We start from the raw sequence: 26,789 nt of genomic DNA, 5'->3' as shown, positions 1-26,789 counted from the left end.
TTTGTACAAATTAGGCACTTTTCTGACAATATGTGAACTAGTTTTGTTTTCTTGTGAGATCGTACTGGTGTGTATGACTTTATTAACATAGTGAGCGTACTTTTACCTGGCTCTTCTATGCTGGCGAATGGTGTTGGGTAGCGACCCTTTTTTTGAAGCTTCCAAAAGCACATAATTCCATTGTAAAACTAACCCATATGCGACTAGCGGGTTAATGCATGAAGCAAGTTGAAGTGTTTTGAAACAAAAATATTAAAAACAATTTTTTAATTATAAACTCAAATCAATGACCTCCAACTCTGCCTAATGCATTGACTTTTTTTTTTGGCTGACCTCTGACGACATAAGACACATGATGTAAGATGCAGTCATAGCCTAAGTTCAGAAAATAGACACATCTTGCATTATAATGTTAGAGAGTAACAGCAAGCCGACTAGTTTTCTTCTTTGTTGTCATCTTCTGTGATAAACAAACACTGTAACAAATGTTGTGCTCCACATAAATACTTCATGTTGTCTCAACACAAATCGATTAAGTTAACTTAATCGTTTTTACAAATTTAAGTGGATTGAATAAAAATATTAAGCTGTCCCTAAAAAATACTTAAGAATTTTGTTGTTTCGTGCAGCAAGAAGGGCTTCTGCCATGTAAAACATATGCCAGAGTAATTGGCGGTTCATTACGCTGTGGCAACCCTTGATAAATCAGGGACTAATCCAGAGGATAGTGAGTGAATGTGTTGTTTCTACTCATTTTAAATAAGTAGTTCGAACAAGCAGTTTTTGGAGTGAACTGTGTGGTGTATTACTGGAGACACATCTATTCCCAAAAGTTCCGCTACACATCCATTTAATGTCAAGCTTTCAAAAACATGCATTCAACAGTCGTCCAAAGTCAGTGATTTGAGTTCATAATTAAAAACAATTTAATATTTTGAATTGGGTTAGCTTAATTGTCCGTAGTGTATGTGTGTAAATGAGTTTGTATTTTTCCAACACAATCTCACGGCAATTCGTAACTTTTTGATTTAGTGGCTAATTTGTATGAATTCGTACAATCTAATTAGTACAATTCAGTACGATTCGCTCATCCCCCAATGGTGGCTGGGTTTAGGGGTGGGGTTAGGTGCCACGCCTCCTTTTTAAAATCGTACAATTTCGTACAACTGAACTCGTACGATTTAGCCACTAATCTGACAAAACGTAAAATACTTATCTATTAAGTTAACTTAATTGTTTTTACAAATGTTAATAGACTGAATATAAAACAATTAAGTTGTCCCAAAAAACTTTAAGAATTGTGTTGTTTCAACTCATTTTAAATTTGTAGTTTGTATGAACAAGCAGTAAAAGTCATTTTTTGAGTGCATGCATTAACCTTGCAGCATATTGGTTTATTTTTATGATGGATTTATGCACTTTTTGGAAGCTTAAAATAAGGAGCCACTACCCACCACCATTATACAGCATTGAAGAGACGGGATAAAATTTAAAACTACTTTGATTGTGTTCGTCTGACAGAAGAAAATCACACACCATTGACTTGAAGGTGAGTAAATTGAGATTATTTTCAACTGTTGAACTGGAAGGGCATCCGCTGCTTAAAACATATGCCACAATAGTTGACGGTTCATTCAGCTGTGGCGACCCCTGATAAATAAAGGACTCAGCCAAAGGAAAATGAATGAATGAATTGTTCCTTTAAGCAATGCAGATGTTAGAAAATAATTTTAAATAGATACATTTTCATTAGGTCTCCGATACTTTTGGACCTCACTCTTTATACAGGCCCCACCACCAAAGTCTGAACGCCACTGCATTAGAAACCAAATATCAAACAGCAGCTGTGCTCAAATTCTGCACAGGCTTTCATCAAAGTATTTTTTGCATGAAGTTTAACCCACTGGTGTTTCTGGTGATTTTTTTTTTTTTTTTTGTGTGTGTGATGGTGTGAAGTCAGTTCCTCTTAAGCTCACACACAGGTATCCTAGTAGAAGAACTACAGGTGGGGCAGTGCTCAAATATGAAGAGCTGCACAAAACAGGACATTAAGTAGAAGATGATGTGCGCATATATATCCAGCTGTGTCAGTAGTTCTGGGTCAGTGAGATCACATCAGATTCTGTATCCCAAAATCTGGTGTGCTAGCCAGTATGAGCGACAAATTGCAACCTGCAGACACTCCCAGTAGTTGAAGATGGTACTCCTCGTAGAGAAACGTCAGCCTGTACTGGTATTTATAACACATTAGATACTTCTAATGTTAGTTTGCTATTTTAATCATTACTAATGTATTTTCAAGTTGACTAATTGAATAAATACTATGTAGATTCCAGGTGTTTTGTGGAACACGTCACCTCAGGTTCCATTAGTAACATTATGTACACTCTAGGAAACGCTGGGTCATTTAACCCCAGACATTGGGTTAAATTTGGTCCAATAAATTTAATTTAAAAAAGTACCCTAGCTATTGGTTTAGTCCATATTATAACCCAGAGTTGGGTTGAAATAACCCAAAATGTTTAGGATGTATTAGTTAACATAAACTAACAATGAAAAATACTTTATTTAATGTTAACCAATTTAACCAATCCTTGGTTAAAATAAACAAAACAACACCCTTTTATTATTAATATTCTGATAATATACTAACAATGAACAGATCAACTTGACAAATATTACACTCAATAAAATGCTGGGTCGTTTTAACTTAACATTGGGTCAAATATGGACAAACCAGCCCATTTGGTTTAAAAGTGTCATTTAAATTTAAGTGGAAGAAGTAACCCAATTTTGGATGTGTCCATATTGAACACATTGGGGTTGTTTTAACTCAACATTGGGTCAAATATGGACAAATCAGCCCATTGGGTTCAAAAGTGTCATTTAAATTAAGGTGGAAGAAGTAACCCAATGTTGGATTTCTCCATATTTCACCTGAAGGGGTTGTTTTAACTCGGCATCGGGTCAAATATGGACAAACCAGCCCATTGGGTTCAAAAGTGTTGTTTACATTTAAGTGGAAAAAGTAACCCAATGTTGAATTTGTCCATATTTGACCAAATGGGGTTGTTTTAACTCAACATTGGGTCAGATATGGACAAACCAGCCCATTGGGTTTAAAAGTGCCATTTAAATTTAAGTGGAAAAAGTAACACAATGTTGGATTTCTCCATATTTGACCCAATGGGGTTGTTTTAACTTAACATTTGGTCAAATAGGGACAAACCAGCCCATTGGGTTCAAAAGTGCCATTTAAATTTAAGTGGAAGAAGTAACCCAAATGTTGGATTTCTCCATATTAGACCCAATGTTCAGTTAAAACCCAACATTTTTACAGCGTAATATTGCTCGTAATTCATTAATTAATGTAAACTAGTAAGAACTTGCAGTAGCTGCTTAATTAGATATGTGAAATTAGTGAGATTGGAATGTAAGTACTGTTTATGTAAATAAAAGATTATTCCCACATTTAAAAATACTACAGTAAACAATAGTGTTTTGAACCATACAACTTATGGTTGAACCAAGTAAGCTACTTTAATCAGTTGTGGCAATTGTATAGCTGCTATAGTAACTACTAATGACCCAATACTGTATTTTTCTACATTAGCAGATAATACTGCAATACATCATCATTTACTGTAGTAAAAATGAAAGTATACTAAAGTATTTATTACAGTTTATCAGTTGACTATAGTTAATACTAGACTACAGTATGCCTTAGCATTCATTGACAGAGTTGTAAATACTAAAATGTATACAGTATATCACAATTTACTATAGTATGGATCAGAACACTAGTGTTAACTATAAACTAGTATGTTTTCATGTGGGACTCAGGAAAAATCTATTTAAATAATTTGACTCAAAACAGTTTTAAATGCTGGATCTGACTACTCTGACAGCAGATAAAAGTTTACTGATATTAACATGAAGATAAACTAGCTATACTATGGTAACATTTTAGCTCAAGTAACAATTCACACTATTAACTACTGGCTTATTGCCTGCCTATTATTAAGATATTGGCTGTTTATTAGTACTTAGCCTAAGTAAACCCAACTACTAGCTTTATATTTATTAATAAGCATCTAATTAGCCAATAGTCTTAGTAAATGATTTGTTAATAGCATGAATTGTACTTTAAAATAAAGTGTTACCGGGTATATTAAGGAATGAGTGGTGAAAGCGCTTGTCATACGATCCTGATGCCCAGTCACGCGTTTCTCCGGCTGGCATTAGTGGTGGCCGAGGAGCGGCCCGTGTCGTGCTCCGGTCGGTCTTTAAGCCAGTAGAGCAGCCAGGTGACCATCGCCGATAGCATGGCGAGGATGCTGGCCACCGACAGACAGAGGGGTCCCGCGGGTGAGGGCGGCCCGCCGTGGCTGTGCACGAAAATGAGGCCCAGGAAGAGCAACACCAGCATGGACAGTAACGAGAAGATCACGCACACGCACCCGGTGGTCAGCGCGAGCCGTCGGCAATTATGGCAGCTCTCGTAACGAGAAACCGAGTCTTGGGACAGCGTGGTGGCGGTGGACACTGTAGTGGTGGAAGGCGTCGCGTGACCCGCCATAGACGCCGCGGACGCGTCCTCCTCCCGCCGGAGCGCGATGAGCGCCGGGTGAAGCGGAGGCGGGTGTGGCGGCAGGGCATCTTGAGGCACTGGATCTGAATCAATATACAGGGGGAAATCCTCGGTGACCTTGGTGTTGTTGGGCAGGTTTTGAATCCGGTAGTCCGGAACGGGCGTGCGGTGGCGGCACACGGGACAGCTGATGCGCCACGGCCGCTCCTCGCACAGTTGCAGCGCGTGCAGACACTCCTCGCAAAACGTGTGGAGGCACTCCAAGATTTTAGGAGCACGTCGGCCGAGGTCGAAGTAGTTGTAGCAAATTTTGCACTCGTACTCCTCGTAGCCAAACGCCTTGGGTACCGGGAGACCGGGCGGCTCTGGCCCGCTCGCTGCTGCATCCACCGCTGCCATGGCATCCCGCGCGGACTCACATCCTCCACACAATGGACCAGTCACGATAGACGCCCTTTCTTCTCTTTATCAACAAAAGCTCCAGTTAAAGCTGGACATTCCTGTGTAATGCCCCTTTCTATTTAAAAACACACAAATGCACACAAAAAAATAATCTCCGCGCAAGTTGAGTTTATTATAGTAGCCTAAATAATTAACCGTGTCATTCCGGTATGGACTGGATGTGATGATGATGATGATGTAATAAAGCTGGCTTTGCTCTCGTCCAGAATTGTCTGGCGAAGATGCGGGACGCGGGAATCACAGCTCAGTCAAAGCGGCAGACACGCGTCCGGGTCAAACGGCACGAGTCTTCAGGCTAAATGATGCTGTTTACGTCAGTACATTTAACTCCTTTTGTGCTGCTCAGAGCGCATCTGTTATTTTCTCCCTGGCTGTGTGTGTGTGTGTGTGTGCGCGGATCTGATGGTCATTTAGCCGCGTTTATTCCGTGAGTCATCTACCTGTTTGGCATTTCGACTGGCTCATGATGTTGTCATGGAAACTAATAGCCCAGAAACAGATGGGTTTGCTCACTATTTCTGGTTCATTCATTGTGCTCTCGTCCATCCTAGGATACATCTTGTGTGACAATAGGTGTCCCTTGTGTTGGACATTTGATAGTCAGTTTTAAAATATGTAAGTCACAAATGCTAACTTTTGTCCTGGAAAATGGACAGTATTATTCATTCATTCAAGTTCCTTCGGCTTAGTCCCTTTATTCATCAGGGGTCGCCACAGCGGAATGAACCGACAACTTATCCAGCATATGTTTTACACAGCGGATGCCTTTCCAGCTGCAACCCATCACTGGGAAATATCTATACACACTCATCCACAAACATACACGACGGCCAATTTAGTTTATTCAATTCACCTATAGCGCATGTGTTTGGACTGTGAAACCGGAGCACCCGGAGGAAACCCACGCCAACACGGGGGGAACGTGTAAACTCCACACAGAAATGCCAACTGACCCAGCCGGGACTCGAACCAGCGACCTTCTTGTGTGAGGTGATAGTGCTAACCACTGAGCCACCGTGTCACCTGACAATATTGTTAAATCTAAAATATTTCTTAATTTTATTAAACAATACTTGTTTAATTGCAATTTAATGGTATGTTTTTTTTCTTAACTTCACGTTTGTTGAATCACAAATCAAAACCAGTAAAATAATTTAAAAAATAATGCACTTTTTATTGCAATAATTGGCTAATGCGATTATAAAAAGCAGTCCATTCTTCAAAAAATATACAACCAACACTGAGTTTTTAGGATTTTTTTAGTCCAAATATTTCAGTCCTAATATTTTATATAAGAATAAGCATTTTCTAAACAAATAAAATGTCTTGTTTTCAGAAATATCAAGTCAATATTTACTAAGTTTTCATTTTTTTAAGTATATGATTATTTTGGGTACACCACTGGCAGATTATTGTGCTTCTTTTAAGAAAACAAACTTAATGTTTATTTATTATTTGTAAAAAAAAATTAAAAAAAAGACAATATTTTTTGCTTGCATCTTGATATGAATTTTGACTATAGGAACAAGACAAAAGCTAGAATGTAATATAGTTTAAATTTGGAAAAATAAAAAATAATAATAATAAAAAACTTCTGAAACTGGGATTAAATTTCATAATTTAGGCTTGGTTTTTATCAGGACAAAACTATCAGTATGGGTTTTTAAGGTTATATGTACAGTTGATATCAGAATTATTGAATTTTTAAATATTTCCCAAATGATGTTTAACAGAGCAAAGACATTTTCACAGTATGTCTGATAATTTTTTTTCTTCTGGAGAAAGTCTTATTTGTTTTATTTCGGCTAGAATAAAAGCAATTTTTAATTTTTTTATGAAGCATTTTAAGGTCATTATCATTAGCCCCATTAAGCAAATTTTTTTTGATAGTCTACAGAACAAACCATCGTTATACAATAACTTGCCTAATTCCCCTAACCTGCCTAGTTAACCTAATTAACCTAGTTAAGCCTTTAAATGTCACTTTAAGCTGTATAGAAGTGTCTTGAAAAATATCTAGTCAAATATTATTTACTGTCATCATGGCAAAGATAAAATAAATCAGTTATTTGAGATGAGTTATTAAAACTATTATGTTTAGAAATGTGTTGAAAAAAATTTCTCTGTTAAACAGAATTTGGGGGAAAAAATAAACAGGGGGGGGGGGGCTAATAATGCAGGGGGGCTAATAATTCTGACTTCAACTGTTTATTATCTTTGATTTAAAATTGATTATCTTGTTGAAGGTTGAGAAATGCTAACGAAATACTTTAAAATGGTCAGATAATACAATTTTTGTGTAGGCCTATGTGTGTTTGTTATTGGCTATATAATTATCATTTGATTTGCGCAGTTGTACAGTCAAAAAAACGCAAATGAGGCCATTTTTGCATTTGTTTATCTGATTTAGCATAATGGAGAAGTAAATCATCCTAATCCTTGATAGCACGACACCGATATTTCAAATGCAAATGATTCAGATCCAGATTATAGGGCTACTTTTTAAAATAACTGGGCCTCAGATTAATAGCAATTGATGTTTTACTTAGTTCATTAAGCTTTCATTCATTCATGCATTAGTTTTGTTTTGGCTTAGTCTCTTTATTCATCAGAGGTTGCCACAGTGGATTGAATCGCTAACTTACCCAGCATATGTTTTACACAACGGATGCCCTTCCAGCTGCAACCGAGTACATACACACTCTTTCACTCACATACGATTAATTTTAGTTTATTCAATTTGCCTATAGCACGTCTTTGGACTGTGGGGGGAAACCGCAGCACCCGGAGGAAACCCACGCAAACATGGGGAGAACATGCAAACTCCACACAGAAACGCCAACTGACCCAGCTGGGACTCGAACCAGTGACCTTCTTGCTGTGAGGTGATAGTGCTAACCACTGAGCCACCGTGTCGCCATTAAGCTTTTAATATCCCAATATATCCTTAAGAAAATCTTTATGATTTCATTACATTATCAAAGATGAGACCCTCAAAAATCCTGCCAACCCATGACTCATTATTTCGACTAACCCACCTATTTGACAGATAAAACCAGGTTATTTTCCAAGGGTAAATGCTTCAACCAATCACAGCACCCCATAAGCGTCTACGTCAGCATCTCACGCTCTGTCACCTGCAGCTGTAAAACACACCTGTGCGCGCGGGCTGGGCTGGTGCGGAAACGCGCGCGTGAACATAGAGCTCAAACTCCGCGCGGCCATGTGGAGAATCATCACGTACCTAAACAGCCCCGAGCTGGTGGTGGGTTTTCAGCGACTCTGCGGCCTGGTACCAGCAGAGTCATTCTCGCATGTTATTCAAAACGGTATGGTGAACGCGAATGGATCCGTTAAGGAGGCACCGTTGACGACACACCGGCGCAAAGCGGAGCAGGTGGCGAACGGGTCACGCGCACACGACAGCAACTCCAACTATAAATCCGCCGATTCACAGAATGACAACAAAGTCGAAGTAAGTAAAACAGATTCAAACGAGTCTCTTCATTGAGGTGAATTAAAACCGAGAGTTTCCCTGATGTGCAAAACAGAAATACCAGCCGACAAGACTTTCCAGTTTCTCTGGTTGGTTGAGATTATCTTAAGTTTATGAAGCAAATTCTGATGTCTCACTCTGAAGAGGGTTTTGTTTCTATTATAGATGAGTCTATAGACTTAAAGACAGACATTTAATGCAAACATGTACTTAAATCTGTCAGTTAAATTCTGTATTCTCAGGCTACTATAACTACATTTCAATATTGAGGTAAAGTTGGTTGTATATTCGCACATTCATTCAGTGACAACTTGAGACATGCTCCCTAAATTGTTTACCATGGTACTTTGAATGCTGTGTGAAGTCACATGTAAGCATGACTTCAAAATAACATTAGCACTATTTTATTGAATGTGAACCATGTTGTACTTTGATAGACATTGGCTGCTGATATGATTTCATTATGTAGAATTAGCAAAGAATCCTTTTTCTGATATTATTAAGGAGAAAGTTTGAATGTGTGAATATAAAACCAACTTTACCTCTTGTCATTTCACTTGATAATCGATTGCCAGTTGTTAAAGGGACAGTTCACACAAAATCTATAGTTCTGTCATCATTTACTCATCTGCCGCTTGTTTGAAACCGGTTTCACCCATTAATTAATTTTTATTCGGCTTAGTCACTTATTTATCAGGGTTCGGCAAAGCGTAATGAACTGCCAACCTATCCAGCATATGTTTTACGCAGCAGATGCCCTTTCAGCTGCAACCCAATACTGTAAAACACCCATACACTTGTATTTACTCACATGTGGCCAATTTAGTTTATTCAGTTCACCTATAGCGCATGTGTTTGGACTGTGGGGGAAACTGGAGCACCCGGAGGAATCCCACACCAACACGGGGAGAACATGAACATTCTCCACACAGAAATGCCAGCTGACCCAGCTGAGGCTCGAACCAGCAGCCTTCTTGCTTTGAGGCGATCGTGCTATTCACTGTGCCACCATGTGCCACCATGTGTCACCCTATGACAAAATTATGAATATAAATTATTTTCTATATCAGGGATGTCCAAACTCTGTCCTAGAGGCCGGTGTCCTGCATTATTTAGTTCCAACCCCAATGAAACACACCTGCACCAGCTAACCAAGCTCTTTCTATACTAGAATCTTCAGGGAGGTCTGTTGAAGGAAGTTGGAGCTAAACTATGGTGGGCAGCGGACATCCAGGACAGAGTTTGGACACCCCTGTTCTATATACTAAATAATAATCAGATCATTCTTTTAATTAATGAAAATAAATGTCTTGGATGTGTCAATGATAAACAACACAGTCATTTTAAACGTTCATAATTTTAATCTAGTGTCAGATAAAATAAAATAAAAAAACTCGGGTACTTCAAGAACAAACCTCAATGTCCTAAAACCATAATAAAGATGTTATTTATTCATGATTTTTCCACTTTCACTGACTTAGATCAGTATCAGTTCTAATCTTAATTACCAAACATTCATTATTTTTTAGCATTTCAATGTGGACATTTTTGTCCTTAAGATCTTGAGTGTTACTTTTTTTGTACCAAGTGTAAATTGGATGAAAATTGTAAATAAAATGAGGGTGAACTATTAAAATATCAATAAAAATACACACCTGAGCCAAATATTTAGCAATTAGCTACGCAGCCAAATAAATCTGCGGTCACACTGCACTTTTCTCCCCATAGACTTCCATTCGTACGCACGCGAATGCGTCAGACCGGAAACGCAAGCTCCTGCGACAAGTTTCGCAGTTCGCTGCTTTGGAAAGTTCAAGCTTGGTGAACTCGGACCTGCGAAATCGCATCACATGATTGCGTGAGACCAATTGAAGATCAAAACATGACCTCTCTGTACAGAAATTTAAAACATTGAGCAATCGGTCGCTTTTTTTAATGTCTAATCATTTATTTAATCTCGCCCCTTTTTCGCAGTGCCACACGACAGAATTTCGTACACTCGAACCCTAGTGTGACCACACTATACTAAATACCGTATATACTAAATGCTAAAAAAAAGGACAAAAATGTCTATAAGGATTCAGGGTTAAGATATATAGTAGTATCCGGCTTGACAAGTCTTGACGTACGAAATGCTGTTTCCAGGTCAAAGCCACTACTCTTTTTAAATTGAGAATATATTTGTTTATGACCACTTTTTGGTAGTTAGTTCATTTATTTTCTTTTAAGCTTAGTCCCTTTATTAATCTGGGGTTGCCACAGTGGAATGAACCGCCAACTTATCCTGCATATGTTTTATGCAGCGGATGCCCTTCCAGCCGCAACCCATCTCTGGGAAACATCCACACACACTCACACTCATACACCACGGACAATTTAGCCTTCCCAATTCACCTGTACCACATGTCTTTGTACTGTGGGGGAAACCGGAGGCTCGAACCAGTGACCTTCTTGCTGTGAGGCGACAGCACTACCTACTGCGTCGCCCCTTTTTGGTCATATGACACATTAGTAGTAAATTTTATATAAAATCATGGTGTACACCTCAGTCTCTGGACTTCATTTTAACAATTTAAAAAAAATAATCATTCTCTGGTCATCAGATATTTGGCATATATATATATATATTGCGATTGTGATTTTCGAAAGTATTACATCATTTTGTAAATGTTTATTATTACATTTAGTATTTTTATATTATAATAAAATATATTAATTTCATTCATTCATTTATTTTCGTTCAGCTTAGTCCCTTATTTATCAGGGGTCACCAACTTATCCAGCATATGTTTTACACAGCAGATGCCCTTCCAGCCACAGCCTAGCACTGGGAAACACCCATACACTCTCACATTCACACATACACTCATACACTACAGTCAATTTAGTTCATCCAATTCACCTATAGCGCATGTCTTTGGACTTTGGGGGAAACCGGAGCACCCGGAGAAAACCCACGCCCACACGGGAAGATCATGCAAACTCCACACAGAAATGACAACTGACCCAGTTGGGACTCGAACCAGTGACCTTCTTGCTGAGGCGACAGTGCTAACCACTGAGCCACTGTGTCGGCATATCTGCTGGAATATTCTTTTAAAAATAGCATTTACTGTCAGTTAATAGCAGGTTAAGATTGTGCTTTGTTGATGTGGTGAATCACTGTGTTCATGTCTCTTGTGTTCAGGATCGTCCCAGGCCACATTATAAGGTGAAAAACTGGCTTTTCTACTTCCTGTTTGTGACGTCGGCCACTCTGGGCCATGAAGTCTTTTACATCACCTTCCTTCCCTGCATCCACTGGAACCTCGACCCGTTTCTGTGCAGGCGGCTCGTCAACATGTGGGTTGTGAGTGTCCGATAAAACCACACACATGCACACACACACACACACACACACACACACACACACACACACACACACACACACACACACACACACACACATCTTGAAATTAAAAATGAATGTGAATGCCCTGACTCATTATCATGCTGTTGGAGTTTCTACGAGGAGGAGAAATAGAAGAGAGTAAACTGAAAGACAAAGTCTTTAGCAAACAAATTGAACCGGTCAGCTGTGAAATGAAGCACGTATCATAAAGCTCATAATTTTTCCTGGTCTTTTTCTGCTTCTACTGTTTCTATTTTTGTTCTTTATTCACTTTATTTAGTTTCCACAGCAACAGCAGGCGAAATGAATTTGATTGGTTCACCTCTGGAATCAACATAGCTGTTTATAATGAACGAAATTACGTTAATTGTTCAAACATTCATTTTGTATTAGCATGACTGAACCATGGTTATCATCGTCATTAATAGATGTTGTATTCATAATTGTGGTTCTCTCTGTTTATTTGGTTTGGACCAGAACAATTTAGTTGGCATTCTCTCACTGAACATACATTTTATGAACTAAATTTAACATTAAGCAATTTATTTGTTTAAATATTAGTTTATTCAAGCCTTCATTCTTGCATGCCTGAACCAGAGTTGTCAGTGAATAAAAACACAAAACAACACACAAAGATTTTTATTTTATGATTGAAGCCGAAATGATTGAAGAAATGAGTTATTAAAACTATTATGTTTAGAAATATGTTGAAATAAATCTTTTCTCCGTTAAACAGAAATGGGGGGGGGGGGGGGGGATAAACAGGGGGGCTAATAATTCTGACTTCGACTGTATCCGTTTACAAGTGTTGCTGGTTTTTTTATTTTATTTTTTTAATGTAGTCATTTTCTGTTGGTTTCGACTTGTGTATTTTTCTTATTTGCATATTCATTGGTTAATTGGGGTGATCTCAGGTGTGATATCTAGAGTTTGACTGCATCTTGAGTTCTCTTGTGTGACCTGACGAAGACCTTGTAGGTTGAAATGTTGTCCAATTAAATTTGTCTTTTGAGATCTAAAGTGGCAGTGTGCAGATCTTTTTAAAAACTTTTTTCTATTGTGTTTGATAGAGCACCTGCCTTTAAATTTTGTCCAATATGTGCGCATTGTTTTTCTTGCAACAAACAAACAAACAAAGAAACCGATCTGTGCCTGCAGGTGGTGATGTACATAGGGCAGGTGATGAAGGATGTTTTAAAGCTGCCGCGTCCTCCGTCTCCCCCTGTGGTCAAACTGGAGACGCGTGTGGATGCAGAGTACGGGATGCCGTCCACACACGCCATGGCGGCCACAGCCATTTCATTCACACTGCTTCTCAGCGCAGAGGAGAGAGTGCAGGTTAGAAATCCAAAAGTATTCTTTCATTTCAGTATTGATATCACAATGTGCAGATGTGGACAAATTTGTTGGTACCCCTCCATTTGAAGAGAGGAAAACTGAAAAAGCAATGAATAATCTGAAAAAAAAGATTGAAAACAAACTAATGATTATCAGATTTTGCTTTCACATTGTGGTTTAAGAGAAGTATTAAAAAAGGCAAACCAATGAAACTGGCCCTAGACAATATTGAAGGGGACCAACAATTTTGTCCACCCCTGTGTAGAAGAATTCTGCAGAATTTCCGCAGATTTTTAGCCCATTATTAATTCTGTTTATTGATTTGTGTAAATGTGTGTAAATTTATATTTATTCAGTTTTTAAATTATTTACAGTAATATTATTGACTAATATGAAAATGTTAATAGGATTTATGCGCAATGCAGTTTGTACAGTAATATTTTCTCTCTTTTAGTAAATATATTATAGGAGAAACTTGCTTTGTTTACCAAATAAAGTGAATCTAATTGGATTTGCATTTTTAACATTAAATAAAAGTTTAAAAGATATGATTTTTTATTTCACATATTAAGGATTTAGTTATGATACTCCCAAAATAATTACGCAGAAATCCACAGATTTTTACCAAAATTCTCTGCAGAAATAACCAAAAACATCCGCAGATTCCGTCTGGCCCTAAAGCCTGGTTTATACTTCTGCATCAAGTGATCGGCGTGACTTACACTGAAATAAATTATTCAAAGATGATTCCTTAGATTTACTCAATTTTTTTACGTTAAGTGGTTGTAAACAATTTATTTGAGCTGAATTTAAACAAACAAATTAAGTTGAACATTGTTAAATTTAATTTGTTTGTTTAAATTCAACACAAATAAATTGTTTGCAACAGTTTTGCATGCAACACTTTTTTCAGTGTACGGCGCAAACCTTGCACGTAGGCGTGCATTTATACTTCTGCGCGCTGTTTCTGTTGCCCTGCAATACACTTCCGAAACGCTAGCTGGCAGTAGGTGTCTATGTTTCTCTGTGTCGAGTTCCTTCGCTGGTGTTTTGTTTTTTCTGAACGCTTCCTAAATGTACAAGTGGCTCAAATTCGCTCATTTTGAGGCGGGAACTGGCGGACGTGCAACAACTTTAATCATAAGATAAACACAAAACAGCAGTCTCTATCCGGAGCTCCTTCACGGGACTCCACAACTTGTAAACACCCGCTGCATCACACTCTCGCGGCTCTCACCTCAGCCCACACTCCTCAGCGATACCAAGCTGACCAATCAGAGCTTGCGCTACTCCTACGCGTTACATTTTTTTGAGAGGTGCGCGTCAACGAGGGGCTATGCGTCCACGCGTAGGCTGCGCCGTAGCGTATGCATGCGCTTGACGCAGAAGTATAAATCAGCCTTAAGAATAACCAAACACCACAGTTCAGAAGACGTGATTTGTAGGTTTGTCACAAAGTTTAACCATAATGGAGTGAAAGATCTTCATTTTAATGTGTTTTAAGACCTGTCATCTTGATTCAAGGGACCAAGAACTCATGAATATGATTTGCGCTATATAAATGCACATTACATTACATGCATTGTGGCCTTAACACAGATGAATTAGGTCACACTTCATTTTAATGTAAAATTCATGCTATTAACAAAGCATTAAGTAAGACTTTTAACTCAATAAACTACTAACTGGCTGCTTATTAATAGTTAGTAAGGTAGTAGTTGGGTTTAGGTATTGGGTAGGATTAGGAATGTAAAATAAGACCATACTTTATAAGTGCTAATAAACAGTTAATATCTCAATAATAGACAGGTAATAATCAGTAGTAAACGGTGTGAATTGTTACTTAAAGTGTTACCATTGTATTTAATTATTTAATTATTTATATCAATTATTATTTAATAATTGAATCATTTATTAATTATTCAATTATTTCTATACCTCAATACTCCACAAAAACATAAAACATTATTTATTTAGTTTCTATCGTTGCTATTGCTATTTTATGCAGATGTACTCCCTGCAAAATAATCCTGATCAATGTTAAATGATGAATTTCTTTCAAGTAAAGTTAGTCACTTTGTAAAATTCTATTCATATCACAATATATCAATCCAGAAAACTGCATATTGCAATGTAATATCTTGCAGCCCTAGAAACACACGCTTGACTGACAATCCTTTGAATGGGGCTCATTTCTGCATAGTTTACTGATGGGGCGGAGCATCTGTCTCCATCCATCAGCCCAAGCTCCGCCCACACATCTGCCGCACAGCATTATAATGAACTCTGAGTAAATGACTGTCAATCAGGGCGGGTTATAAATGCCATCCATCAGCTTTTAAACACTCCACTAGTGACAGGGATTCAGTTACTCGCTCAGTTGTAAAAGTTAAACTATAAACGTACATCTGTGCTGCTTTAGAGGCAGAGGCTTTAATTAAAGCATTATAAAAATGTATTAGTGCTTTTAAAGTTGTATTGTAAGTTGTTTTAATTACAAACAAAGTTGACTAAAGATCTTTGTTAAAGAAGTAGTTGAGCATATTCGAGATATCTACTTAAATGTATTAAATGTGTGATACATTAGCCCTTCTGTGAAGTGAATTATTTTTCAAATGTTTCCCAAATGCTTTTTAACAGAGCAAGGGAATTTTCACATTTTCTATAATAACTTTTCTTCTGGAGAAATCCTTATTTATTTAATTTAATTTAATATTTTTATTTTTATTTAATTTAAATTGTATTAATTGTATTAAATTTTTATTTTTATTTCATTTTGTCTAATTAAATCGGATTTTTTAAAAAACAATTTTAAGGAGTATTTATTTAAAATTTGTATTTTCTATTTTAATTTTAATTTTATTTATTTTGTTTTATTTTTATTTTATTTTGTCTGGAATAAAATTTGATTTTTTTTATACAATTTTAAGGAGTCTTATTTTATTTTTATTTTATAGTTTTTCTTTTTTTCATTTTTTTTTCTTTGTTTTATTTTATTTTGTCTGGAATTAAATTAGATTTTTTTTTATCTTTTTTTTGTGATTTTAATTTCAGTTTTTAGTAAAAAAAAAATTCTTTTATTTTCAGTTTAATTTAATTTTATTTTTATTTAATTTAAATTTTATTTTGTCTGGAATTAAATCAGATTTTTTAAAACCAATTTTTAAGGTCAATATTAGTAGCCCGACCCCTTAATTGGCTACAGAATAAGTTACTGTTGTCCAATGACTTGCCTAGTTAACCTAATGTTAACCAAATGAACCTAGTTAAGCCTTTAAATTGAGCTTTTAGCTAAATACTAATAGCTTGCATAATAACTAGTAAAGTATTATATTGTCATCATGACTATGACAAAAGAAATGAGTTGTTCTATATCTGCGTGTAGTGTTAGTACTGCTCTATGACTACAATACGACATTATTATTATTATTATTATTATTAATAATGATAAATATTACATTATACTTAGGGACTGTAAGGTTTTTAATTAAGAATGCATAAAGTTGTTGTATTTAAGGTTCTATTTCTATTAAGAGCTGTTCTTTTAAATGTTATATTAATTTAAAAATTATGATTAAACTCTGTTTAAAACAATATGAGGTTGTGCAACTCTTTTTAGCATTAATAATAGGCAATGGCAGCATCCGAAATCGCATACTTCCATATTACATAGTCAATAAAAACAGTATGCAATCCGAGTAGTATGTCCAAATTCATTGAATTCGAAAAACAATATGCGAGAAGTGGCTGGATGACCTACTACTTCCTGTGAAGTGCACATCTGATGGATGCTACACTATTCCATTATGCACTGTGAGATAATTCCTGAATGGGAGTGAAGCAACACAAGTGACGTGGGTAGGTCACGTGATCATGACAAAATGGCAGATGTAGTACGTCTGAGTTCCATTCATACTGCTCTCATTCATACAGTATAGTACGTACTTTTCTAACGGCCGAGTAGTATGTTCAAATGTACTACAGAGTAGCAGGCGATTTCGGACGCAGCCATTGTTTATTAAGGAGCATATTAGAATGATTTCTGAAGGATCATGTGACTCTGAAGAAATAATATACAATGCAGTTATGTTTAGAACATGGGCGGCACAATGTCTGTGGTTAGCACTGTCGCCTCACAGCAAGGTCGCTGGTTCGAGTCCCAGCTGGGCCAGTTGGCATTTCTGTGTGGAGTCAAAGACATGTAGGTGAAATGGGAACACAAAATTGACCGTAGTGTATAAGTGTGTGTGAATGTGAAAGTGTATGGGTGTTTGGCAGTACTGGGTTGCGGCTGGAAGGGCGTCCGCTGTGTAAAACATATGCTAGAATAGTTGACGGTTCATTCCGCTGTAGCGACCCCTGATAAATAAGGGACTAAGCTGAAGGAATGAAGGAACGTTTAGAGCATAAAACACTTTAAAACCCCAAACATTTTGGCTCAACTCATTTGAAAAAGAAAAGTAGCTCGTTAATAATTAAAATGTTTAGTATTATATAGTAAATACCCTATTATAAAATCATTTGCATAATTAGCTTTTGATTTGTTACTTCCTTAAATGAAGAACTGAACTCACAAATGAAATGATTCTATGTGCAGTACATTAAAGAAGGCTGAGAGCTGTATGCATATGATTTACCAGTCAAAAATAAATAAATAAATAAATAAATAAATAAATAACCATACGTCAATTATACATGAGTGCTACTTTCCCAGAATCCACTGAGTCCATTCAGGAAACATTCTTCATTAACTTCCTGTGAAAGACCTCCGGCTGACAGAGGAAAGGAGAGACAGACAGATGGAGAGAGAGACAGAATAGAGGAGGCGGAGCCGCTTCATGAATATGTAAAGACTCTTGCAGTGTTGTCAGTGATTAACCTAGTGCTGAATCACAGCAGAGGAAGAGCACATGTCAGAGGGATGAGAATATAGCTGGAGAAAAAGATTGAGAACATGACATGGAGAAAGAGGAAGAGAAGAGGAGGAAAGATTGATTAGAGGATGTTTGGAGAAAGACTATGAATTTTCAGCTGGGAAAACAGAGTATTTAAAGGGATAGTTCACCCAAAATTGAAAATCCTGTAATCATTTACACATCCTTCACCTTTTCCAAAGCTGTGTGAGTTTTTTTTTGTTCTGTTGAACACAGTAGAAGATATTTTGAAGAATGTTGGAAACCGGTAAAACCACTGACTTTCATAGTAGGGAATAAAATACTGTTGAAGTAAATGGCAACCATCAACTGAATGTTGAAGTCAATGGGGACCATTCATTGTAAAAATTAACCCAAAAAGGAAATAAATAAAAAAAGCTGTCGGGTTTCTATCACTCCAATATGACAGTAAACGCAAAACCTACACACAGTTCTGTCCAAACAACTTACAAAAGTTTCATCACAGGTGCCCAAAGAATATGTATTGTATTAAATATGTAAATTGTAGTTCTAAATACAAAGTATTAATTTTATTTGATGGTTCACGGCTAAAAATAGATTTTTGTATAATTTTGTCCTGTTCAGACAATGAAAGTGAATGGCAAACGGTGGCTGTCAAGCGTTGAAACTGACAAAAGGCACTGTGTGTGTGTGTGTGTGTGTGTGTGTGTGTGTGTGTGTGTGTGTGTGTGTGCGTGTGTGTGTGTGTGTGTATGTAAATGTGTGTATGTGAGAGGGTGAGTGTGAGCAATTATTTTATTTAATGCACTTTTTTAAAATATGTTTTTTTTTTAATGTTCTGCAATCTGAAATATGGCTAGGCATGGGCAGGTATAAGATTCTGATGGTATGATAACCTTGGATAAAAATATCACGGTTCCGCAGTATTGTGATTACTGCTCTAAAATATCTTCTTTTTTTAAATGTCTGGATTAAAAAAAATGTGTTCCATTTGAACACAATATATTTTATTTTGAGAAACATTTAAAACATTTCGGAGCAGTAAACATGTCAGGCTAGATAAATTATTGACTTCTGCTGTCTTTATTTGTTTCTAAAACAGATAATTTTTTTATTATTTAAAAAGGCACCTTTGGATATTTATTCTGCTGGAGATACTGTTGTCCTAAAAAAATCCAATATAAATACATTTTTACAAATACCTAAGGAACGGTATAGCAGAACATTTGAACCGTTTTAAAACTTTGACTTTACCAAACCACCGTATACCTTGAAAATCGTCCCATGCCTAAATATGGCTTTTTATTCTTTTTTTTCTTCATCTTTGTTGAGCTGCTTTGGCACAATCCACATTGTACACAGCATTATACACGTATAGATGAACTGAATTGAAATTTATTCCACATTTTTGAAATCTAAAACAAAACTTTGTAAGAAAATCCAAAGTATTCAGATCTCTTTGACTCTAAATATTGACATATTGTTTATTTTTCAGCAAGATGTCTTTTTAATATGTATTTCTTGATGTTAGTTCCCGTTTGAGCTGGGATTGGCTGTGGCTGTGCTCATGTCTGCGCTGGTGTGTCTGAGTCGTCTGTACACCGGCATGCACTCTGCTCTGGTAGGTCTGCAGGAGAGACACACTTTATAATGGACATGCACTTTTGCGTTTGATATAAAACATTTATACTTCTGTATAATTCATATAGTCTGGCTGGCCTTATCTCTAGTTCCTTTAATACAGTGCAGTTGTAGCTAAAGCAGATATTCGTTTGGCTCTAGAGCTCATGCTTGTGGATACTCATACATACTGTAGATGAATGTACAGAAATATATGAAATCACGGAGAACCGTGTAACGGCCTCTGAAAACACATATAACCACATAGCAAACAATGTAATGAGAATACTAAAGCAACTGCATAGCAACACCATAACCATTCAGAACGGCATAGCAAACACTGACAACTACAGTGCATCCGGAAATTATTCATAGCGCTTCACTTTTTCCACCTTTTTTTATGTTACAGTCTTATTTCCAAATGGATTAAATTAATTTATTTCCCCAAAATTCTACACACAATACTCCATAATGACAATGTGAAAAAGATTTGCTGAAATTGTTATTAAAAATAAAAAACTGTAAAATCACATGTACATCAGTATTCACAGTCTTTGTCATGAAGCTCTAAATTGAGCTCAGGTACATTCTGTTTCCACTGATCATTCTTGAGATGTTTCAGCAGCTTCATTGGAGTTCACCTGTGGTAAATTCAGTTGATTGGACATGATTTGAAAAGGCATACACCTGTCTATATAAGGTCCCAGGGTTGACAGTGCATGTCAAAGCACAAACCAAGCATGAAGACAAAGGAATTGTCTGTAGACCTCCGAGACAGGATTGTCTCGAAGCACAAGGCTGGGGAAGGTTACAGAAACATTTCTGCTGCTCTGAAAGTTCCAATGAGTACAGTGGCCTCCATCATACATAAGTGGAAGATGTTTGGAACCACCAGGACTCTTCCCAGAGCTGGCCAGCGATCTAAACTGAATGATCGGGGGAGAAAGGCCTTAGTCAGGGAGGTAATCAATAACCCGATGGTCACTCTGTTTGAGCTCCAGCTCTGTGGAGAGAAGAGAATCTTACAGAAAGACAACCATCTGTGCAGCAATCCACCAATCAGGCCTGTATGGTACAGTGGCCAGACGGAAGCCAGTCCTCACCTGAAATTTGCCAAAAGGCATCTGAAGGACTGTCAGACCATAAGAAACTAAACTCTCTGGTCTGATGAGACTAAAATTGAACTCTTTGGAGTGAATGCCAGGCGTTGCATTTGGAGAAAACAAGGCAGCGATCATCACCAGGCTAATACCATCCCTACAGTGAAGCATGGTGGTGGCAGCATCATGCTGTGGGGATGTTTTACAGCAGCAGGAACTGGAAGACTAGTCAGGATAGAAGGAAAGATGAATGAAGCCATGTACAGAGACATCCTGAATGAAAACCTGCTTCAGAGTGCTCTTGACCTCAGACTGGGGTGATGTTTCATCTTCCAGCAGGACAATGACCCTAAACACAGCGCCAAAATATCAATGGAGTGGCTTCACACCAACTCGGTGAATGTCCTTGAGTGGCCCAGCCAGAGCCCAGATCTAAATCCTATTGAACATCTCTGGAGAGATCTGAAAATGGCTGTACACCGTCGCTTTCCATCTAACCTGATAGAGCTTGAGAGGTTCTGCAAAGAGGAATGGGCAAAAATTCCCAAAGACAGGTGTGCCAAGCTTGTGGCATCATATTCAAAAAGACTTGAGGCTGTAATTGCTGCCAAAGGTGCATCAACAAAGTATTGAGCAAAGGCTGTGAATACTGATGTACATGTGATTTTTAATTTTTTTTATTTTTAATAAATTTGGAACAATTTCAAAAACTCTTTTTTTCACATTGTCATTATGGGGTATTGTGTGTAGAATTTTGAGGAAATAAATGAATTTAATCCAAAAAAGTGAAGCGCAATGAATACTTTTCGGATGTACTTACTGCATAGCAACATATCATGTAAAAACACACTAGCAACCAGCTCAAAACACCCTAACAGCCATCCAGAACACCCAAGCAACTGAATATTAGCATGTTAACTACCATTTACAAAATGTGGGATCCACGAAGCAACACTATAACCACTAAAAACACCCTAACAACAAGCTAAAAAAATGAACATCCACTCATGATACCCTAGCAACCAGTCAGAAACATTTTAACAATCCTTTGCAACAACATAGCAACATGTTAGCAGCCACTCACAACACTTTGGTAACTACTTAGCAACAAGATAAACGCCCACATCAGCCTAGCAACCTAACAACTCTTTACAACACCTTAGCAACCAAGCTTGAAAGATTATTCGAACACCCTCATAACTGCATAGAAACTGTCTACACATCTCATAATAATGGCATAAAGCAGTATTATAATTTCAGGATGACTGCAGAATATTCAATGAGCTGCCGAAATATCGAATGATAGAGTCCGACTCTAATGACTGAAATGCTTCTCCTTTGTTTCCTCTCAGGATGTGATTTGTGGTGTTGCAATTTCAGCCGTCATCATTGCTGTTTCATACCCATATTGGGGAACCATCGACTACTTGCAGCTTCACAACCCGGTCTCCCCCGTGGTGGGAATGGTTCTGCCCTTGTTCCTAGCCTACAAATACCCCGAGCTGGACCACTACAGCACCACACGGGGGGACACCACAATTATTTTAGCATGCAGTGCTGGATGTTCAGTCGGATACTGGGTTAATGAGCGATTGGGGTTGACCTTTTACCTCACAGGCCCTTTTCCAGTCACCCTACCACCTCTCACACTGGCAGCTTTGGGTTGTGGATTTGCTCGGTTTGTGATTGGAGTGTTAATGCTGGTTCTGACCAGGCAAACGGTGCGTTTTGTGAGCCTGAGGGTGCTTTGTTGGATTTTCGGAGCTTCTGTGAGCGACCCTGAAGCACGCAAGAGGAAAGAGATTGAAGTGCCGTATAAGTTCAGCACATATGTGGCCATCGGATTGGTCAACAGCATCCTGGTGAACAGATTGTTTGTGAAGATGGGACTCTGGGATTTGGGAGATTCTGTGTAATTTCTCAGCGTTTACAGGCAAGTTTGAGCAGAATCCCATTCCGTGATTTATTCTCAGGGAGAATTATTTTTAGGTGTTTGTTTAGGAATGGTGAGCGCTTCTAAATTCTCAGGAAATATTAAACATACTAGATAAAACATCAGTTTTTTATTAGATTTGGAAATGATATATAGCTCAATAATTAATATTGAATAATGAATATTATATTTTTCCTACTTGGAAATGAGATTTTGCACTGAAATTAAATATGTAAATTAGATGCTGGACTTCTTAGTCTGTCAAAAATTTTGCGCCTTAAAGAGGTATTTCACCCAAAAATGAAAATGTACTCATTAATTACTCATTTATAAGTTTATTTCTTCTGTTAAACACAAAAGAAGATATTTTGAAGAATGCTGAAAACCTGTAACCATTGACTTCAATAGTACTTGTTTTTCCTACTATGGAAGTCAGTGGTTACAGGTTTCCTGCTTTCTTCAAAATTATTAATATTGAATAATGAATATTATATTTTTCCTACTTGGAAATTAGATTTTGCACTGAAATTAAATATGTAAATTAGATGCTGGACTTCTTAGTCTGTCAAAATTGTTGCGCCTTAAAGGGGTAGTTCACCCAAAAATGAAAAAGTACTCATTAATTACTCATTTATAAGTTTATTTCTTCTGTTAAACACAAAAGAAGATATTTTGAAGAATGCTGAAAACCTGTAACCATTGACTTCAATAGTACTTGTTTTTCCTACTATGGAAGTCAGTGGTTACAGGTTTCCTGCCTTCTTTTAAATATCTTATTCTTTATTTAACAAAAGACAAACTCAAACACAAAAGAAGATATTTTGAAGAATGCTGAAAACCTGTAACCATTGACTTCAATAGTACTTGTTTTTCCTACTATGGAAGTCAGTGGTTACAGGTTTCCTGCTTTCTTTTAAATATCTTATTCTTTATTTACCAAAAGACATAAACTCAAAAGAAGATATTTTGAAGAAAGCTGAAAATCTGTAACCATTAACTTCCATAGTAGGAAAAGTAAGTACTATGTAAGTCAATGGTTACAGGTTTCCAGAATACTTCAAAATATCTTCTTTTGTATTTATGAGGTTATTTCTTCTGTTAAACACAGAATAATATATTTTGAAGAAAGCTGAAAACCTGTAACCATTGACTTCTATAGTAGGAAAAGTAAAGCAGGTCGCACACCGGAAGTGCCGCAACATGGCACGCACATGACAGTTAAAAGTATCACACACCAGACGCGGACATTCATATATTTAATATGAAACTAATCAGATGGCGCTCTGTGGCGCGGCAGAGAAATGAACAGTATCCTGAGTCGTGGCTGGGCGCCGCGGACAGCTGCCGATTTGCGGCGCCGGTGTGTGTACCCTGATTGAAACCTATGTTTAGAATTCTGAAATGTATGGCGCTGCGTGGCGTTACATGGTGCACCGCCGAGCGGAGCTTCTGGTGTGTGACCTGCTTAAGTACTATGTAAGTCAATGGTTACAGGTTTCCAGAATCCTTCAAAATATCTTTTGTATTTATGAGTTTATTTCTTCTGTTAAACACAGAATAAGATATTTTGAAGAATGCTGGAAACCTGTAACCATTGACTTTCATAGTACTTGTTTTTCCTACTATGTAAGTCAATGGTTACAGGTTTCCAGAATCCTTCAAAATATCTTTTGTATTTATGAGTTTATTTCTTCTGTTAAACACAGCATAAGATTTTTTGAAGAATGCTGGAAACCTGTAACCATTGACTTTTATAGTACTTGTTTTTCTTACTATGTAAGTCAATGGTTACAGGTTTCCAGCATTCATCAAAATATCTTCTTTTGTGTTCGACAGTTTAGAACGAGTAAAGTGAGAGTAGGGGACAGAACTTTCATTTTTTCATAGTAGGAAAGTCAACTACGATGGAAGTCAATGGTTACAGGTTTCCAGAATACTTCAAAATATCTTTTGTATTTATGAGTTTATTTCTTCTGTTAAACACAGCATAAGATATTTGGAAGAATGCTGGAAACCTGTAACCATTGACTTTCATAGTACTTGTTTTTCTTACTATGGAAGTCAATGGTTACAGGTTTCCAGCATTCTTCAAAATATCTTCTTTGGTGTTCGACATAAGAAAAAACAAAAAAAATTAGAGTAAAGGATGACAGTTTTCATTATGGGTGAACTATCTCTTTATCCTTTTTAGATTAAAGGGATAGTTCACTAAAAAATGAAAATGTACTCCTCATTTAGTCTTTTATGAGTTTCTTCTGTTAAGCACAAAAGAAGATAGTTTGAAGAATGCTGAAAACCTGTAACCTTTGACTGTTATAGTATTTCTTTTTACTGCTATGGAAGTAAATGGTTACAGGTTTCCAGCATTCTTCAAAATATCTTCTTTTGTTTTTAACAGAAGAAACAAACTCATAAAGGTTTAGAACGAGTAAAGTGAGAGTAGGGGACAGAACTTTCATGTTTTCATAGTAGGAAAGTCAACTACTATGGAAGTCAATGGTTACAGGTTTCCAACATTCTTCAGAATATCTTCTGTTGTGTTTAACCGAAGAAAGAAACTCATACAGGTTTGTAACAGTTTTCATTTTTAGGTGAACTCTTCCTTTTAAAAGAAGCCAAAGGTGAAGTATGTAATTTCTGTGCCACAATCAAATTAAAGACATTCACATTAATTAATTTCCCACACTAACAGTTTAGCCTTTTTATTTATTTACAACTTCACTGTTAATTTGAACACTACCATCTGAGCCTGCACCAAACAATCGCATAGCATTAGCTGCTATTGTTAGCATTACCAATAGCATTGTTTTGCTAAGTTATGTTTGTTATGCATACATTGGATGAATCCATGAATGTGCGTTATAAATGTTTACATACTTTATGAACATTAAGCAGAACGGTGGCTCAGTGGTTAGCACTGTCACCTCACAGCAAGAAGGTCACTGGTTTGAGCCTCGGCTGGGTCAGTTGGCATTTCTGTGTGGAGAATGTTCATGTTCTCCCCGTGTTGGCGTGGGTTTCCTCCGGGTGCTCTGGTTTCCCCCACAGTCCAAACACATGCGCTACAGGTGAATTGAATGAACAAAATTGGCCATAGTGTATGTGTGTGAGAGAGTGTGCGTAAAACATATGGTGGAATAGTTGGTGGTTCATTCCGCTGTGGCAACCTAGAAACTACCGATATCTACTTTTGGTTAGTAATGCAGAATGCACACTTGTACCTTTTGAGTCTATTGAGAATTATGACTGTTGCCCCAAAGGCCCAAAGTTGAGATTTATCTAAACTGTACTGTTGGACAGGTTTATATTATCTGTTGTAAAGTTGCTCTATTAGTAAGGAATATGATATTTTCCTCTTTGGAAATGAGATTTTGCACTGAAATAAAAGATATAAATTAGACAATATAGAAGAAATAAATTGCGCTTTAAATGGATATTAACCTCAAAATGAAAATGTACTCACTATTTACTCTTTATGAGTTTATTTCTTCTGTTAAACACACAAGAAGGTATTTTGAAGAATGCTGAAAACCTGTAACCTTTGACTTTTATAGTATTTGTTTTTCCTGCTACACAACAAAGAATAAGTTATTTTGACGAAAGATGAAAACCTGTAATCATTGACTTCCATAGTAGGATAAGCAAATACTATGGGAGTCAATGGTTATAGGTTTCCAGCATTCTTCAAAATATCTTCTTAGTGTTTATGAGGTTATTTCTTCTGTTAAACAAAGAACAAGATATTTTGAAGAAAAATAAAAACCTGTAACCATTGACTTCCATAGTAGGAAAAACAAATAATATGTAAGTCAATGGTTACAGGTTTCCAGCATTCTTCAAAATATCTTCTTTTGTGTTTATCAGAATCAGAAAGAGCTTTATTGCAAGGTATGTTCACACATACTAGGAATTTGTTTTGGTGACAGAGCTTCTACAGTGCAACAGGATAACAGAGACAGGACA

At 37.0% G+C, this 26,789-nt stretch overlaps 2 protein-coding genes across 2 annotated transcripts; one reads left to right on the top strand and one right to left on the bottom strand.

The window, feature by feature from the left end:
* Positions 1-4,197: 4,197 nt before the first annotated feature.
* Positions 4,198-5,599, bottom strand: LOC130242038 (E3 ubiquitin-protein ligase RNF152). The gene is made up of 2 exons (XM_056474057.1): positions 5,494-5,599; positions 4,198-5,052 (listed from the first exon to the last, which is right to left on the bottom strand). The coding sequence occupies exons 1-2, from the start codon at positions 5,597-5,599 to the stop codon at positions 4,220-4,222; spliced, it is 939 nt and encodes a 312-aa protein (XP_056330032.1). The 3' UTR covers positions 4,198-4,219.
* A 2,637-nt stretch (positions 5,600-8,236) lies between these two features.
* sgpp2 (sphingosine-1-phosphate phosphatase 2) lies at positions 8,237-24,844 on the top strand. Its single transcript, XM_056473955.1, has 5 exons — positions 8,237-8,528; positions 11,737-11,898; positions 13,099-13,278; positions 19,705-19,794; positions 22,246-24,844. The coding sequence occupies exons 1-5, from the start codon at positions 8,277-8,279 to the stop codon at positions 22,807-22,809; spliced, it is 1,248 nt and encodes a 415-aa protein (XP_056329930.1). The 5' UTR covers positions 8,237-8,276; the 3' UTR covers positions 22,810-24,844.
* The last annotated feature ends 1,945 nt before the right edge of the window (positions 24,845-26,789 follow it).

Source organism: Danio aesculapii, chromosome 15, assembly GCF_903798145.1.
Source record: "Danio aesculapii chromosome 15, fDanAes4.1, whole genome shotgun sequence".
Taxonomy (NCBI): Eukaryota; Metazoa; Chordata; class Actinopteri; order Cypriniformes; family Danionidae; genus Danio; species Danio aesculapii.
Note: the sequence above shows the minus strand (reverse complement) of the source record. Positions and strands in the feature narration are given on the sequence as shown.

Bases quoted from the DNA above. Each gene is read 5' to 3' on its own strand.
- LOC130242038 (XM_056474057.1), bottom strand. From the start codon at position 5,599: ATGGACGAGAGCACAATGAATGAACCAGAAATAGTGAGCAAACCCATC. The intron at 5,053-5,493 runs GTAGATGACTCA...GTTGATAAAGAG, and splicing joins CCAGTCGAAATGCCAAACAG to AAGAAAGGGCGTCTATCGTG.
- sgpp2 (XM_056473955.1), top strand. From the start codon at position 8,277: ATGTGGAGAATCATCACGTACCTAAACAGCCCCGAGCTGGTGGTGGGT. The intron at 8,529-11,736 runs GTAAGTAAAACA...TCTTGTGTTCAG, and splicing joins AGAATGACAACAAAGTCGAA to GATCGTCCCAGGCCACATTA. The intron at 19,795-22,245 runs GTAGGTCTGCAG...GTTTCCTCTCAG, and splicing joins CCGGCATGCACTCTGCTCTG to GATGTGATTTGTGGTGTTGC.